The 18,725-nt window shown below is 44.4% G+C and overlaps 1 protein-coding gene across 1 annotated transcript in view; it reads right to left on the reverse strand.

Annotated features, from left to right (window-relative positions):
* STK24 (serine/threonine kinase 24) overlaps nucleotides 1-18,725 on the reverse strand; it is a 103,266-nt gene that overhangs the window by 48,220 nt on the left and 36,321 nt on the right. The window contains exon 2 of the mRNA XM_068267957.1: nucleotides 7,468-7,698. Coding sequence (XP_068124058.1) covers nucleotides 7,468-7,698 — 231 coding nt within the window. The remainder of the gene's footprint in view (nucleotides 1-7,467; nucleotides 7,699-18,725) is intronic.

The following is an 18,725-nucleotide window of genomic DNA, read 5'->3' on the forward strand; positions in this document are numbered from 1 at the left end:
ACAAAGATCACGGTGAAACCAGAGGAAGATGGTAATTCTACAATAAAATCCATCGCGATCATGTCCCAAGGGCGGGATGGGATGGGAAGTGGAGATAACAAGCCCCATGGTTTTGACCTCAGACTCTTAGACCTAGCACATGTCGAGCAGGAAGAAATATATTCACAACAATCTTTCTTCAGACCGGGCCACCAGAAGTTCCTTTGGAGTAACTCTGCTGTTTTGGCCACACCACCATGACCGGCCATCTTATGGTCATGAAATAACTGCAAAACCGAGCATCTTAGTGGTTCAGGAACAAAAATATTCTCTTCATGCATAAAGAGTCCATCCCGAAACTGAAGACTTAAAGAAGGATCGGGTTGCCAGGAGGTTGATACTTGTTTGATTTGGGATATGAGGAAGTGCCGAGATGAGAGAATTGTATCAGATGTCTAGAGGTCAACTTCCCCCGGATACATTCTGGAAAGTGCATCTGCTTTAACATTCTTGGAACCGGGTCGATAGGTTAAGTGAAACTCAAACCTGGAGAAAAATAATGCCCACCTGGCCTGTCTGGGGCGGAGACGTTTAGCAGTACGGAGGTATTCCAGATTCCGATGATCGGTGTAGATAATGAATGGATGTTGGGCACCTTCTAGTAGATAGCGCCACTCCTCTAATGCCAGCTTAATTGCCAAAAGTTCTCGATCTCCGATATCATAATTTTTCTCGGCCCCACTTAATTTCCTGGAAAAGAAAGCCACTGGGTAAAGGAGATTCTTTGGTCCAAAGCGTTGTGATAAAACTGCACCAACCGCAGTTTCTGAAGCATCCACTTCTACTATAAATGGTTGAGTAGGATCTGCATGGTGTAAAATTGGAGCGGAGGTAAACAGAATCTTCAACTGTTCAAAAGCTTTTTGTGCCTCAGAAGTCCAACAGAAACTAATGTGAGCCTTCGTGAGTTGAGTGATAGGTGCCACCACTGCCGAGAACCCCTTTATAAACTTCCGGTAAAAGTTGGCAAAGCCAATGAATCTCTGTATTCCCTTCTTATCAGTGGGAACTGGCCAGTCAAGAATAGCAGAGATCTTCTGAGGATCCATGGCTATACCCTCGGGAGAAATATGAAATCCCAGGAACTGAACAGTTGATCTTTCAAACTCACATTTTGTAGGTTTTGCAAAAAGACCATGAACTCTCAGGCGCCCTAGCACCCTCTTAACCTGCTTCCGATGTTCCTCCAAGGAAGAAGAGTAGATAAGAATATCATCCAGATAAACGATCATAAAAGTATCCAGAAAATCTCTAAAGATGTCATTCACGAAGTGCTGAAAGGTTGCTGGGGCGTTGCACAGGCCGAATGGCATCACCAGATACTCATAATGTCCGAAGCGAGACCGGAATGCCGTTTTCCACTCGTCTCCTTCCCTGATGCGGACAAGATTGTATGCTCCCCGGAGATCCAACTTAGAGAACACTTTGGCTGTACGAAGACGTTGGAAGAGATCGGGTACCAAGGGCAGAGGATATCTGTTCTTAATGGTGATTTTATTTAACGCTCTGTAATCAACACACGGTCTAAGAGTTCCATCTTTCTTCTCCACAAAAAATATGCCTGCGCCTGCGGGTGAGGTAGAATGTCGAATAAATCCCTTCCGAAGATTTTCTTCAATATAATCTTTCAAAGCTTTGGTTTCAGGGTCAGAGGAAAGATGTGTCCAAATGGAATTTCCGAACCCGGGAGAAGTTCTATAGGACAGTCATAGACTCGATGTGGGGGTAGAGTCTCAGCTGCCCTTTCATCAAAGACGTCTAGGAAGTCATGGTAACAGGCAGGAACTGTGGACTTGATCTCTGAACTAACGCATAAGAGACGTCCAATCTGAGGAAGGCAAAACTGTGCACAGTATGATGATGAGAAGTTGATCCTGCCTGTTGTCCAGTCAATGCTGGGATTATGTGCCTGCAGCCATGGTATACCCAGAATCACAGGAAATAAGGGAGATGGGAGCAGATCAAAGCTGAGATACTCTTGGTGTTCAGAAGAGAGGGTAACCAGTAAAGGTAGGGTTTCTTGTGCAATAGGCCCAGAACTAATGGCCGATCCATCGGCTAATTGTACAGGAAGACATTGGCTCTTGTTTCGAACTGGTAGATGTAGTTGCTGGGCTAAGTTGGTATCCATGAAACAAGAGCATGCTCCGGAGTCGACAATGGCTTTAAGTACGATCACTCCTCCTGGACCCTGCAGGGAAAGAGATAAGGAGATATGAGCTGAGGATCCTGAAGAGACCTGTGAGAAGTAATCCTTACTTATAGTAGACTTACTTGGAGGCCTTACAGGGCAGGCTTGGAGGAAGTGACCGGTAGCTCCACAATAAAGGCATAGGTTAGCGGTACGTCGACGTTGGCGTTCCTCAGTAGTTAATGGAGAACGGGTAAGCCCAATCTGCATCGGCTCGGGCTCTTCTAATGAAGAGGAAGGACCACTAACCACCGGAACTGGTGGGATAACAGGAACTGACGGACTCCAGGCGGATCTGAATACACCTGATTTCTCCAAACGTCTCTCCCTTAATCTACGATCAATTTGAATGGCTAGTTTTATAAGCTCTTGAAGAGTCTCGGGAATACCCACTCGGGCCAGCTCATCTTTAAGAGAATCACAAAGACCCAATCGGAACTGGAATTTTAATGCAGCGTCATTCCACTGTGTATCAGGACTCACACGGCGGAAGTCAGTGACATACTCCTCCACAGGGCGTCTACCCTGTCGAAGGGATTGTAGAGCCGATTCTGCAGAGGCAGCTCGTCCTGGATCGTCATACAGTTCGGCCAGGGCAGTAAAGAATGTTTCCAAGGTACTAAGAGATGCATGTTGCTGGTCTCTCAGCTGCAGAGCCCAGGCCTGAGGCTCTCCTTGCAGAAGGGAGATGACCGTTCCCACCTTAATTGGCTCAATAATTGCGCAATAATTGTTTAAATAAAATTAAGCGGGTGCCTAAATTTGGGGACGGTTGTCATTTTATTGATTCCAAAACCTTTAGAACTAATTTTTGGAACTCAAATTGGCTCAGTAAGCTCAGTGACCTCTGACCTACATACACAGTTGAATCCAATTATGAGAAAGAGTATTTAAGGGGGTCAGTTCTAAGTTAACTTTTTTTGAAGAGTAGCAACATAGGGGTCTCAAATGACCTGAAGACAAAGATTGTTCACCATCATGGTCTAGGGGAAGCATACAGAAATTCGACTCAGAGAATTCAGCTGTCTGTTACCACAGTTAGGAACATATTGATGACATAGAAGTCCACAGGCTCAGTTCAAGCTAAGGCTCGAAGTGGCAGACCAAGAAATATCTCGGATAAGCAGAAGCGACGAATGGTGAGAACAGTCAGAGTCAACCCACAGACCAGCACCAAAGACCTACAAAATCATCTTGCTGCAGATGGAGTCTGTTATATCTTCGGCCGCTGTTGATTCTTCCACCGCAGGAAGAGATGTTGCCCAGTAGTGGGGTCTAAGCGTCCATGGGTCTTCACCGACAAACCCCGAAGGGAAGGCTGGACTTAGCTGCCTAGTGTGCACCAGGTCACTACTGGGATAATCTCAGCTGGTGGTTGAAAGAACAGCGACACCTCAGTGTAGAGTATCCAGTAAGCGTAATCCGGGTCCGGGCAAAGGTCAGGGCAGGCAGCAGACAGACGTAGTCGAGAGGCAGGCGTGAGGTCGAGGCAGGCAGCAGGCAGGCGTTTAGTCGGAATACAGGCGTAAGGTCGAGGCAGGCGGCAGGCAGACGTAAACCAGTTGCAGGCAGGGTCAAGGCAGGCGGCAGACAGACGTGGTCAAGTATCAGGCAAAGGGTCAAACCAGGGGCAGAAGATCAAGAGTAGTCAGGCAATCCAGGTCACAACGGCAGATCAAACAAGTAAAAGGCTGGCCGGAGCTCAAGGGCTAGACAGGCGAACCACACACTAGCTGTCAGAACGAACAGCACCGACTGCTGGGAGAGCAGGCCTTTTATAGGGGCAGGGCTGCACTTTGGCGCGTAATCCTGGCCGCTGCGCATGCGTACGAACGTCCGCCAAAACCCCGCGCATGCGTACGCGAGGTCTGACGCCATTCCGTACAAACGTATGCACGCCCCCGGCAGCCGTCGCTAAACCGCGGCCGGCAACGCGCGCGCGCACAGAGACCAGAGGACGCCAGTGCAACGCGGAAGTAACACGCGGAGGACGCGGAGGACGGAGCAGAGCCACGTGAGTATGACAGAGTCACTGTGCATCATTTAACCATTCAGCGCACTTTACACAAGGAGCTGCTGGATGCGAGAGTGATGCAGAGGAATGCTAAAGCACATTTGGACACACCAGCTTCATTTTGTAATAAGGTGCTGTGGACTGATGAAACTAAAATTGAGTTATTCGGGCGTAAGAAGGGGCGTTATGCATGGGGAAAAACAACAAAGCATTCCAAGAAAAACATCTGACACCTACAGTAAAATATGGTAGTGGTTCCATCATGCTGTGGGGCTGTATGGCCAGTGCAGGGATTGGGAATCATGTCAAAGTTGAGGGATGCATGGATTCCACTTAATATCAGCAGATTCTAGATTGTAAGCTCGCAAGGGCAGGGTCCTCCTCCTAATGTTTACTGTTTTTGTCACAATATTTGTGCTGCTTGGAACTCTGTTTTACAATTTGTTAGTATATCTATGTTCCCCTTGTCGTCTTATTGTGCTTTGTAAAGCGCTGCGGAATATGTTGGCGCTATATAAATAAAAAATAATAATAATAAAAATAATAATAAAAGATTCTGGAGACCAATGTCGACGAATCAGTGACAAAGTTGAAGCTGCGCCAAGGCTGGATCTTTCAACAAGACAACAACCCTAAACAATGCTCAAAATCCACTAAGGTATTCAGAGGAACAAGTACAATGTTCTGGAATTGCCATCTCAGTCCCCAGACCTAAATATAATTGAAAATCTGTGGTGTGAGTTAAAGGGAATGTCCAAGCAAAATAAAAAAAATGAGTTTCACTTACCTGGGGCTTCTACCAGCCCCATGCAGCCATCCTGTGCCCTCCCAGTCACTCACTGCTGCTCCAGTCCCCCGCTGGCAGCTTGCCGACCTCGGAGGTCGGCGGGACGCATTGCGTACATTTTTGTAGTGCAGGAACATTAACACATACATTTTTACGCATTACTGGTTCAATGCGTAAAAATTTACGCATTGAACCAGTAATGCGGTGGCCAATTGCTTTATGGCATTCATGATGTGTTTGTATGACATAATGATTACATTAAATCCCACTGTAATTGGTTTACAGAAACTGAGAAGAGAGAGAGAAGAGGAAGCCTGAACTCAAAAGAAATTGCCTGGCTGCTGTACTGATCCCCTGCCTTTATCACTTTGATCCCTTCATTCAGAATGCGCACACATCTCAGGTGTGATCGCTCTCTGACTTCTCTGGCTGCATGCTTGTTGAAGATGAAGACTCAGGCAGTACAAATTAGCCAGGATAACCCCAGAACATTTTAAAGAGAGTCTGAAGCGAGAATAAATCTCGCTTCAGAGCTCATAGATAGCAGGGGCATGTGTGCCCCTGCTAAAACGCCGCTATCCCGCGGTTTAACGGGGGTCCCTTCACCCCCAAATCCCCTCCGTACAGCGGGGGAGCGCTTCCGCATTGGGGCAGGGCTAACTGCCGCAGCCCTGCCACACGTGCGTCTGTCAGACGCGTATCTCTGCCTCTCCCCGCCCCTCTCAGTCTTCCTTCACTGAGAGGGGCGGGGGAGAGGCGGCGATGCGAGTCTGATAGACGCGACTAGAGGCAGGGCTGCAGCAGTTAGCCCTGCCTCCAGGAAACGAAAATTTCACGACCAAGTTTGCGACCAAGGTTTGCGGGGGTGGGTTCGGGGGTGAAGGGACCCCAGTTTAGCCGCGGGATAGCGGTGTTTTAGCAGGGGCTAACTATGAGCTCTGAAGCGAGAATTTTTCTCGCTTCAGAGTATCTTTAAAAGGGGATACAGAAGGCAGTTTTTACATCCCTCTCAATACAGTACAGTATGGAGGCCTCATATTCATCCACAGCAAAGCTTTTGACAGAGGCAAACTGTGCAGGATTGTATATTCATCCTTACAATTCAGCATAAATAATTTGGATGAAAGAGACAGACATCTATTGGTATGTTGACTACCTAGGTACTTGCTGCATAGTTACCCATACACAACAGGTAACCATCTTTTAAAGGGAACCCGAGGTGAGAGGGATATGGATGCTGCCATATTTATTTCCTTTTCAATAACACCAAATGCCTGGCAGCCCTGGTGATCCTGAGCCTCTAATACTTTAAGCCATAAACCATGAACAAGTATGCAGCGGATCAGGTACTCTGACTCAGCTGATACAGGTTTTACTGGATTAGACATATGGTTGTTCCAGGGTTTTGACTCGGACATTGCTTATGCCAGAAAATGAACAGGGCTGCCAAGCAACTGGCATGGTTTACAAGGAAATAAAGAGGTCAGCCTCCAAATCCCTCTCACCTCAGGTTACCTTTAAGCTTTATGTAGAGAATTGTAAAACCTAGCTACAAGACATAGGTTATGCTTTGTGCTTACAGGGAAAGACTGGGCGGTGCACCCTACCAGCTACTCTCTGACCATCTCACCTGAGCAATAATGGGAAAAGGGGGAGGAGTTTGGACTAAAGAAGGCTGTTTTGTCAGCTGAACAGCGTGCAGCTTTGGCAAGAGAGCCCTTTATACAAACCAAGCCAGACAGGTAATAAAATAATACATCGTGAAAAATACTCAAACGAGAGAATTTGGGAGCCATTTAAGCTTCTAGAGCAACCTAATAGGAGTACTTCTGTAGTGGCAGAACTATAAAGTTTTAAACCTTGTCATATAGCAAATGACTGGGGAAACTGGGCCCTTTCTCTAAAGATTTCCCACTCCTTTCCTAACGTTCTATAAATCTTTCTTCCCTGAGGGCATAAAAGGAGGGAAGGCTTCTATGAGACCCTCTCAGCAAGCCAACACATTCTTCCTGATGGTGCAAACCTTTGAGACTCTGAATGCTCCAGACTGTCAACAGTGGCCATTCCTGTCCAACAACTTCCAGATTCACTTGTAGTGGTTAAGTTGTTGTGACAGCCAACACCCCCCCCCCCCCCCTCTACACACACACACACACACCAGACCCAGCAGTACTGTATTTGTATTTATAAGTGGATTGCGTAACAACTATATTACTTTCTTGACTTGACTCTATAACTTTTTCTAAGTTGATTATCTTGTCTATGTAAATAATCTCTCCATGTATGTGCATGTGGATAATGCAGATCGTAGGCGGAATGGAAAGTATAAAATCCCCTATATTTATGTTGCACTATACAGTTTACATTGACTAGACATGCAATGTCAAAAAAGAAACACTATACACTAGGCAAAATTTCTATTTCTATGTCCCTTACCTTCAGATAAGAGCCGTAGTACTTTGTTACATAAGGGCTATCGCACTGGCTCAGCACTGTGATTTCTTGTTGGATGTCTTCTATTTCATCTTCAGCCTCTTCAAGGTCTATGATTTTAATAGCGATGACTTTCTGAGTCCTATTGTCAATCCCTTTAAAAACTTCTCCAAAAGATCCCTTGCCAATCTTTTCCAGTTTTCTGAATAATTCTTCAGGGTCAGCTTTCAGATTCTGTAAGGGCCAAAGAAAGCATGTAAGAGGTCAAAATAAAATAAAGATGTGCCCACGCAAAGTTCCCTGCATGTAAAAGATACCTATGAGCTGTATTCATAGCTGATGAGTTAAAAGAACCTCATTAGCATTCATGACAGATGTTTGTATTTTGGCTACAGGCCAGGGTTTTTTTGGCAAGTTCCTCTAATTTATTTACTGTGTTAAGCACTAAAATAGTAATTTTTATTAGGTGTGCATAGATCATTACAAAACTATTTTTAGAAAATTGTATGCTGGTTGGTGTTAGAGCACACAAGTGCATCTCGTTACTGCTCCAGCAATCACTTCTCGGACTGCATATAAAAAGTAACTCATGCTCTCCTGCTTATTAAAACCCTATTGTTGTCTAAGCTGCCATCTTCTACTTCAAAACAGTCATTTAAATTGACAGAATGACATTGTAAATCCAAGGAGAAAGAAATGATCAATATACGATAGCAAATTGGTCCCAATATGACCCAATATAATGTGAATGAATTCAGTATTTGATTGCGGATGGCTGCCATATCACAAGCTCTGTGTTTTTAACATGCATTCCTAGCAAACTCCTCTAATAAGAGTATTGGCTATCTGGCTCCTGGGATTTGTCCAGCTGTGCTGTAGGGCCACCAGTAATAGTAGGGAAAATTCAGAAGCACATCTTCTGTTTGGTTGTCAACAATCCAAAAGGACCAATGATGATTAACTGTTTGTTTATCCCTGAAAATAAATACTGTAATACAAAATAACCTTCAAAAAGGGAGAGTGGAGGGCGCTCACTTTTTTGGGAGGCTGGTTGATTGTGTGTAGCAGAACTGATAAAGAAGAATTTGATAGATTTGATCAAGTGACAGAATGGTTAAGGTGTCCTCATCCTCCTCCTGGGTAACAGTCCTTGTACGTGTGCACAAGGCTATGAGAAGGAATAGATCACAGCAAATCAAAGCCTTTTAAAATCTATCACCTGATCAAACATGCTTCTCCATGAGAGTTCTGAGGGTAGGTGCATGTATAACAGAGCAATGAAAGGCTGCGTTTTATGCCAGGTTTCATTTTATGTTGTGTGCGTTGTTGCTGCTTTTTTGTGCATTTGCGTTAGGGTTTTTTTTACCGTAGATACATTTTTCAAACGTTTTGTGTGCGTTTTAATGCATTTTGGTTCGCATATACAAATGCATATGCATTTTATATGCGATTTTCTTTTGTGCTTTATGCAAATCACTAGGAAGACAACAGGAAGCGGAAATACATAACACTTTTTTTTTTTTACCAAAACACATAGAAAACGCATGGAAAATGCATACCATTGCGTTTCCATTGACTTCCATCATGTGCGTTTTTTTATGCAACAAAACCTGCGTTTTTAAAAATGCACGCATCAAAAACGCATGCGGTTTTTTAATCTGCGTTTTTTCCTGCGGCCCATAGACTTCCATTAGTGGCAAAAACGCAGCATTTTCCGCAACGCTTGCGTTTCTGCTAAGTATGCACGTAGCCTGATACAAAACAGCAACTCAAGTACCATTGAGGCAGGAGGTGATGGGAGTGGCTGTATGTAGTCTAACATGTTGTGAATTTCATAAGTGCTATATAACTGAATTAAATAAATACAACTTATTACAATAACGAAAAGTAATGTACAAATGTATATACTTTCTAAAAACAGCCGGGCATAAACTCCCTGCATATTCTGGTTACTCAGTCATAAGATCCAGACATTCCTCTGGTGCACTCATCTGGATAACTTTAGATGTTTATATTCAACATATGGCAAAGCAGCACACACTTTCCCTCTCTATCCATGCCAAAGACAAGCCTGTTGTATTCTGTAGACCAGCAATAGGAGTGAATTTGCAGTGACAATTTAAACAATGGGCTACAAGAAAGATGCACACTGCTATTTCCACAGTAGTATCCATTTAGGCTACTTACACACCAGGACGTTGCGTTTTAGGGGACGTTATGGTCGCATAACGTGCCCCTAACGCAACGCATGTTGGTGCGGGAGAGGACGGTAGAGTGAGCCGCGTTAGGCGGCTCTATCCGCATAAGGTCTCCCAGGGTGGCGCTGATTGGCCGGCGGGACCACGTGATGCGGAGCGAGACACTCCGCATCACGTGGTCCCGCCGGCCAATCAGCGGCCGCCAGTGCAGTGCATATTAAGTAGCCATGTGTGCGGCTACTGTAGCGGCATCTCCCCGCCTCCTCTCCGCCCCCCACTGAGCATGTGCAAACAGTCTAACGCGGCTAAAGCCGCTAGAACGCACAGCGTACTGCACTTTCACTACAACGTGCATCGTTACATGTAACGCAACGTGGGCAGTGTGAACAGCCCACTTGTGTTACATTGCTGTGCGTTGGGGGAGCGTTACAGGCTGCACTAACGTGCACCTGTAACGTCCCTGTGTGGAAGCAGTCTTATAGTAAACTTCAAGGGACCTGGCCAAGTAGTTTACTATTCCAGAAGTTTACTATAGTAGATCAGAATTTGCTATACATTGTATAGAAATACAAGTCGATTTGCTGGGACCTAGGGAAAGAGTTTACTATGACCAGAGGTACGGGTGGAAATGCTTAGTAAACTCATGGAGAAGCATGTGATCAGCTGATAGTTTGTAAGTTTCTAAATATGCTGTGATGACTTCCTGGTTTAACATGATTATGACCAGCAAATCAGAACATTACAAATGTATCGGCTGATACTCCACGAGTTCTCCCAAGCATTTTCATCCCTAGCAAGAGGTTTACTACATCAGGGTAGGAACACACTAGGCAGAATCAATTTGCCATGGAAAACGCATATGCGATTCTGCCTAGTATGCTCCGACCCTCAAAGTTTACTGTAATGAGATACTGCTGCTACTACTATTACCATGATGGACATGATCTGAACAAAGCTACAGGTGACCTGGATGCATACATTTGGAGCAGCCAGCACAAGTACAGAGTCAGTCATTAGGATCTTCCAACATTCAGGAAAATATTAGCATCATCACTTAATCATCCTTTCACGCCACATAAAGTTACATTGGAATCTGGAGCTCTGCAATGTTAGTGGGAAAGAAGGGCAAGCCATGTAATAGCTTACATCAGATATGTCAAATGGATATGACACAGACTACCACATTAGGAGGACAAATAGCACAGATGTAACCATTTAGAGACATATTACCGTATATATACATACATAAAAAGGTGGAGGAATCCAAAGTGTATTTGTATATATGCAATTTGGCAGAACCCTAGTATTTTCCACAGGTGAAAAAAAAATGTCCAGCTTATTTATAAAATCCTCATACAGGGATAAAAGCAGATTCACTGTGCTGATGTATTTTTCCTCAGCATGACTGTGAGATGTCCATGGGTGCCCCCACCCTCCGATGCCTCACTATCCTGCTGCTTCTGGCAGAGATAAGTAGCCACCAGCCCTGCTTATCAAAGCGATTTCCTTTACTTTCCCCTAGAGGGGATAACCAGGAGGAGTGGGACACAGTGGCCATCTTTGAAGGCATGGCTGAAACAGCCTCAGCATGATCACGGGAGAAAAGATATTTCCCTGGTGTTTTCCATGGCAGCATACTAATGGGTAAAGCCCCGCCCCCTTTACCCCATGTAGGACGTCCCAAGATGTTAAAAGCCCTCCCCTTGCCTCCTTTAGCATTCTTAATTTTTTCCTCGCCTCAAGAAGCAGATGTCCTAAGATGTCCCACGTATGTCTTACCTCCGCTGCCGCGGGAACCAGTAGGTTAACACTCTCCTACTGAAGTCTGTACCTTAGGCTGATAAATTCTCCGACAAAGTACAGAGCCCCTCTAGTATCTCTCTGGGCTATAAAATAAAATAATCCCCCTGGGATAGTCCTGTGTCCACGCTACATACTTAGTATGGTGGCCCTATGCAGCTTAGTATAGTTCAGTGTTAAGGTCTGAGGGTGTCTCACCTGAGGGTTACATGACGCTGGGGAGGTATTAGCTCTATCTCTCGCGCGCGCTCCGGGTCGCTGCGTGGAATAGGACATTGTATGTCTTTTAGTTGTGTTTGATGGCAGAGACGCGGGACGCGGATACTTCCGGGTTCTCCATGATAGTGATGCGACGGACGCGCATGCGCAGTTGCCGCTCAGGGTATGGTCGCGCTGGGCGGAAGTTCAGAGGCGGCCATACTAGTTAAGGGAAGTGACAGGAAATGAGGGCTCAGGACGGAACACTATAAATTCCGCCTTCCTGAGTGTCTCTCTGTAGCTGTATAGCCTGGGGGCGCGCTGCTGTGGAGCGATAAGAGGCTGTGGAGTATTTTCAAGCGGAATTCGGTAGGCCAAAGTATTTGTTTTATAAGAATAACTTTGCATGTTTATTATATAGGTGTAGGTTAGTTAGTTAGGTAGCTGATTAGATCTATATTATCATTTTTTCAGCTGCATCATGGGGAAGAGGAGAGATCACTCAGATGAAAAAGCTAAAGCTAAGTCAAAATCAAAAACAAATAGGTAAGACTGGGTGAGTATGTTTATTTAAAAGAGTGGAAGAGGAGTTTATTAAAAGGGTACTCCTTCTTCACAGATCCAGTAAGGATCAAGAGGATCAGCAGAGACTACCAAGGGAGCCAGAAGCACTTAAAGAGGCAGCGCCAAGCAAGGAGACACAGCAGACATTGGAAAGACAAAGGTCTCCTTCAAAATCACAGTCTAATGACAGTTATCAGCAGCCGGGTCCAAGTACTGCGGTGGATAAAAGACAAGCATCTCAAGGTTCCTCTTCTAGTGAACAGTCAAGTTTCTCGACAACTGGTCTACGAACTTCTGAAAGAAAAGATTGTTGGATATGCGGAAGATCGTCTCTACCTAACAAAAAAGTCTGAACTGTGCCATTTAGATATAGCTAGAGAGGATAGAGAGGTTTCATCCTTAATTAAGCAAGTAGTAAAGGATACCGTGTCAGAATTATTAAGGAGGAGTTCACCAGGCCGGGGGGCCTCTTCTGCACGATCCCCAGAGCTAGTAGATTCTCTCTCGGATACTGACGGATCAGAGGACGAAGATGAAGGATTTGATTTTAAACTTATTCCGTCATTTATTGCACAAGTGAAAGAAGCCATTGATTGGGAAGATTTGCAATCTGCTAAAGAGAAAAGAGTAAGATATTATAAACATCTGAGCAAAAAATCAGTAGCTTTCCCGCTAATGGAGGAAATAAAGGATCTCATCTTGCAGGAATGGGAGAAAACGGTCAAAAAACCTTCTCTAAAAAAAATCGCTTCCAGAAATTGTATCCAATAGAAGAAGATAATTTATATTTATTCCAAAATACTCCTGTGGTAGACGCATCCCTAATGAGAGTAATCAGGAATGTGACCCTGCCAATGGAAGATGCGGCTGTGTTCAAGGACGTCATGGACCGTCAAATTGATATAGATTTAAGAAGAGCATATCTGTCAGCAGGAGAAGCTTCCAGAGCGGGGGTGACTTTGACATCAGTGGCCAAGGCTATGAAAGTTTGGGTCTCAGACATTCAGGGAGCAGCCAGAAATGGGCGTAGTAGAGAAACTATTATATCCATGTTAGAGGATTTAAAAATTACGTCAGAATTCGTAGGAACAGCAAGTGTAGACGTAGTAAGGTCAGCTAGCAGATCTATGCTATATTCAATAATGTCAAAGAGGTCGTTATGGCTAAAACCGTGGGCAGCTGACCCTAATTCGAAGCAAAACTGGACGAAAATTCCATACGATGGCAGAAAGTTATTTGGAGAGAAAATGGACGATGCGATAGCAAGGGTAACAGGTGGAAGATCTGGCTTTCTACCTCAAGACAGACGTTTTAAGAAACAAAAGTTCATACCTTTCAAAAAACAATCTCAAAATAAGTTTAATGAAGTGAAGTCTTATAAACCTGGAAGGGAATTCAGAAGACCATGGAAGAGTAATCAATCCTCTATGGGGAAATTAAGTAGATCTCGAAATACAGCTAATCCTTCAGAAAATACGAAGTCCTTTTGAAACGAGGCCCGTCCAGACTATGGCAGTCGGGGCCAGACTATCCCTTTTCAAAGAAGTCTGGGCGGAGTCAGTTACCAACAAGTGGATCCTTTCAACAGTAACAAAAGGTCATCAATGGATGTTCAAGAATTTTCCTCCTCAAAACAAGTTCGTAAAGACGAGAATTCCAAGAGACAAGGGAAGACGATTAGCCATAATAGATTACGTGTCAAAGTTGCAGACTCAGGAGGCAGTGGTCCAAGTTCCCCAATCAGAAAGAAAGAAGGGATTCTATTCCCAGTTATTCCTGATAAAAAAGAAGACGGGCGACCTCAGGCCGGTCCTAGATTTAAAAAATCTGAACAGATTTATTTATCTTCCAAAGTTCAAAATGGAAAGTCTGCATTCTATCACACTAGCAGTACAACCGGAGGATTGGATGTGCTCAATAGACCTGAAAGACGCTTATTATCACATTCCTATCCACTCAGACTTTCAAAAGTTTCTACGTTTTGCAGTAGGAGAACTTCACTTGCAGTTCGCTTGTTTGCCTTTTGGTCTATCTACCTCTCCAAGGACCTTCACAAAGGTGTTGCTAGCAATTATTGCCCATATTCGATTACAAGGAATAAGAATCATGCATTACTTAGACGACATCCTGATTCTAGCTTCGTCAAGGCTAACCCTCTTGCATCATCAAGAAATAGTGATCAGGACTCTAGAAGCATTTGGGTGGATCATAAACTACCCCAAAAGTCAACTAGTTCCAGTCCAACAGATGGTATTTCTGGGAGCAATGTTCAATACTCGAAACAACACCATTGCACTTCCTCAAGAGAAAGTGGACGGGTTTCGGAGCAGACTGATGAGAATACTTCAGGAGAATTATCTTCCGGCAAAAGTCTGTATGCAGATTTTAGGCCTAATGTCTTCAGCCATTCCTATGGTGAAATGGGCCCATTGGCATCTACGCCCCTTTCAAATGAACTTTTTAAAGAGATGGACAAAGAAATCCTTTGCTCAGGAAATCTATATTCCAGCAGAAGTGAGACATTCCCTGTACTGGTGGATGGAGGCAAAGAATCTCCAGAACTGCCACTCGTTAATACTCCCTGTTTGGGAGGTGGTGACAACAGATGCCAGTCAGACTGGTTGGGGAGCAGTGTACAGAGACAAGATAGCTCAAGGCATATGGCAGTCGTCAACACAGAACATTGTATCAAACATTCTAGAGCTCAGAGCTGCCCACCAAGCTTTAATTCACTTTCTCCCGGTGTTAAAAGGGAAATCGGTCCTGTTCAGGATGGACAATGTTGCGGCTGTTGCTTACATAAAGAAGCAGGGAGGCACGTACAGTATGTCATTGCTTCAGGAGGTGTCTCCAATTATGCAAATAGCGGAAGAGTTGCTTATGAACATTTCAGCCATTTACCTTCCAGGTATTCAGAATCTTCAGGCAGATTTCCTATCGAGGAATCGGTTCGACAACACAGAATGGTCTCTCCATCAATTAGCCTTCAAAGTCTTAGTAGAGAAATGGGGTCATCCGGAAGTGGATCTCTTTGCTTCCAACAAGAACCACAAGCTGCAGAAATATTTCTCCAGATATCCGGATCCGAGAGCAGTCGCAGTAGATGCTCTGATACAGCCATGGGAGTACAAGTTGATATATGCGTTTCCTCCGATTCCCCTGATATACAGGTTCCTGAGAAAATTGAAGTTAACAAAGACCACCTGCATTGCGGTTCTTCCATTCTGGCCCAGGAGGCCCTGGTTCCCGCTATTGCTTCAACTCAGTACGCAGGATCCGGTCCCTCTTCCTCAGTTGTCAGATCTGTTAACACAAGGGGCAATGATACACCACAATCCTCTTCGTCTGACCTTAATGGGGTGGAATTTGAGAGGCGGAGACTCAGGGCAGTAGGCTGTTCAGAAGAAGTAGTAGAAACTCTAGTTTCTTCAAAGAAACACGTTACGAATAAAGCATACAGCAGAGTATGGAAAATCTTTTCAAACTTCGCAAAGGATTCAAAATTCTCGATACACAACTTTACAGTAGCGCAGTTGCTGTCTTTTTTGCAGAAGGGTCTTCAAATAGGGTTAGCCTACTCTACTCTGAAGAGTCAAGTTTCAGCTATATCTTCTATTTCAGGAACCTCATGGGCATCTAATCCTTTAATTATTCAGTTTTTTAAGGCAGTTATTAAATTAAGACCACCTGTGAAATCACGTTTTCCAAAATGGGACCTACCTATGGTATTAGACTTCCTAACATTTCATCATTCAATGTCACCAGAATCTATCTCATTACAGAACCTTTCAAAGAAAGCAGTTTTTCTAATAGCGGTCACATCTGGTAGAAGGATTTCAGAAATCCAGGCCTTAGGATGTAAGGAACCGCATCTGACATTTTTCAATGACAGGTTGGTATTATATCCAATGCTAAAATTTCTACCTAAGGTTACTTCGATATTTCATTTAAATCAAGAGTGGGTACTCCCAACTTTTAGAATGCAAGATGACGAAACAAGAGTACATCCTTTGGATCTTCCAACTACAATTAAGTCCTATCTTGAGAGGACAGAAACTTTCAGAGACTCAGATGGTCTATTTATTGTCCCTTCAGGTTATAGAAAAGGGAAAACAGCTTCCACCAGAACCTTAGCAAGATGGGTGGTGGATATAATTCAAATGGCATACAAAGCCAAGGGCTTGCAGCCACCACAGGACTTTGGAGCCCATACGACGAGAAGTGTATCGTCTTCCTGGGCTTCACTAGGCAGAGTTTCTTTACAAAATATATGTAAATCTGCAAACTGGGCTTCAGATCATACGTTTATAAAACACTACTGTATAGATCCAGCTTCGCTGACTGCAGTGGAATTTGGAAAGACTGTAATTTCCTCCACTGTGCCCTCTGCAGTATAATGTCACTATGGTTATATTATTTTGTTATACTTTTATTAAAATTTTCAGTTGTATTCAGCATTTATTGGCCCACCCTTGTCTTTGTCTAGTTAAGGCCCATTAGTATGCTGCCATGGAAAACACCAGGGAAACAGGAAAATTAAAATACTTACCTAACGGTAATTTTCCTTTCCTGGTGTTTCCCCATGGCAGCATACGGGCCCACCCTATACTTTCGGCTCGTTCTAATTGACTAAGAATGCTAAAGGAGGCAAGGGGAGGGCTTTTAACATCTTGGGACGTCCTACATGGGGTAAAGGGGGCGGGGCTTTACCCATTAGTATGCTGCCATGGGGAAACACCAGGAAAGGAAAATTACCGTTAGGTAAGTATTTTAATTTTCCTGTTTCTAGGGGTGAACTGGAGAACTATGATGGAGGAGTGTGTAGTTTTTCTCACAGCAGGGCATTTTTTTAGCACTTTCTAGAGCTTTACTTTACAACACGACTGTTCTGTATTTACCCATATAAATAAAATATCTGTTTGTCCCACTAAAAGCGAAATAAAAAACTAAAATTGGACCTCCTACATAGAAAGCCTGGATACAAAGATCTGGCAACCCAGACCAAGTGCCCCTCCAAACCACACTGACAGGGGCATAACGATAGACACTGCAAGGAATGCAGCCGCTGGGGGGCCCAGAAGCCACAGAGGGCTTGGTGGGGGGAGAAGCTTATTTTCCCTGTCCTGAGAGAATGACAACTAAGGGCACGGAGAAAAAAAACAAAAAAACAAAAAAAACTTTATGCTCCCTGCACAATTGTTCTAATTACTGCATCTGCTCAGCTACCGATAAGGAATCATACAAGGTTTTGCGGACGAAGATTTGTATACAGTCCCTATTCAGTGTTCAGCAGGGTCTTGTGTACCCCCAGCTTCTCTACCCCTCTCCAAGTTCTGTGTACTGTAGTGATGCTGGAGAAGTCTGCAGAGACATTTCTGCACGATCAGAGGTGGACAGAGTGAGTGTAATAAGCTGAGGTTGGGAGCACACTCGTCTGTCGGTTATCTGTATGTGTTTTCTGCACACCATGGGCTTGATTCACTAAACCGTGATGACTGATATCACGGTCGCACGCGTTATAACGCACGTAATGGTTTCCGCACGCAAACGGGAAAATTCACGATTGCGCACGAAAACCATTACGCGCAAAAACGCTAGCGCGACCGTGATATCAGTTATCACAGTTTAGTGAATCAACCCCCATGTGTGTCTGTATGTGTGAAAACATGCACATTTATCACAGAAGCTAATGTAATTGATAGAGAAAATGCATGCAGTGCTTCACTGCTGTCTGTTTTTATCTGCATGGGGAAAACTCATTCAAGTGTGCACTAGCCAACTGAATACCATCAGTTCTCAGTTTACCTGTGCAGAAAGGGGGGGGGGGGGGAGGCATCAAAAGTTTTGCTGGGGGGCCCAGAGTTTTGTAGTTACGCCCATGCACACTGACATTTATCAGCAAAACAGACACCCTCCCCTACCTTCAAATCTAGAAGGTAGGAACTTCTGGTGTAAGGAGCAGGGATTTGGAAGCCTGAATGATAGTTCAAGGATACCTTAACGCTGATACAAATGTAAAAATGGGGAGAGAAGACATGTGTAGTATGCTCTCCGTTCCCCCCGTTTTCCTTCGTCCACCTCCGCTACTTCCAAAAGCTCCTTCCAGGTCAGGATGGTCACCCCCCGCGACGCACACCTGCGAGCACTCTGTGTATGCGCACTACGTCAAAACTTTGTAGTGCGCATGCGCAAAGCGCTCCCGGGCAATGGAGGGGAACAGAGGGCAATGAGCGTAGGACATGAGGAGTGAATACTACACATGCCTGCTTACATTTGTGTAAGTGCTGCGGTATCCTTTACCCCCTTGGGTTAAAGGATAAAAGTGGTCCAAATTATTTTGCATGTTTTTAGACCAGGGGTGCCCAAACTTTTTTAGCTTGCGAGCTACTTTAAAATTCACCAAGGCCAGGAGATCTACCAACGTTTCAAATGCTAAGCTTAAACCCACCCCCACATAGGTGCCTTCAGAATAGGTTAGCTAGGTATATGTGCCTTCAGTAG

Source organism: Hyperolius riggenbachi, chromosome 2 (assembly GCF_040937935.1).
Source record: "Hyperolius riggenbachi isolate aHypRig1 chromosome 2, aHypRig1.pri, whole genome shotgun sequence".
Classification (NCBI taxonomy): domain Eukaryota; kingdom Metazoa; phylum Chordata; class Amphibia; order Anura; family Hyperoliidae; genus Hyperolius; species Hyperolius riggenbachi.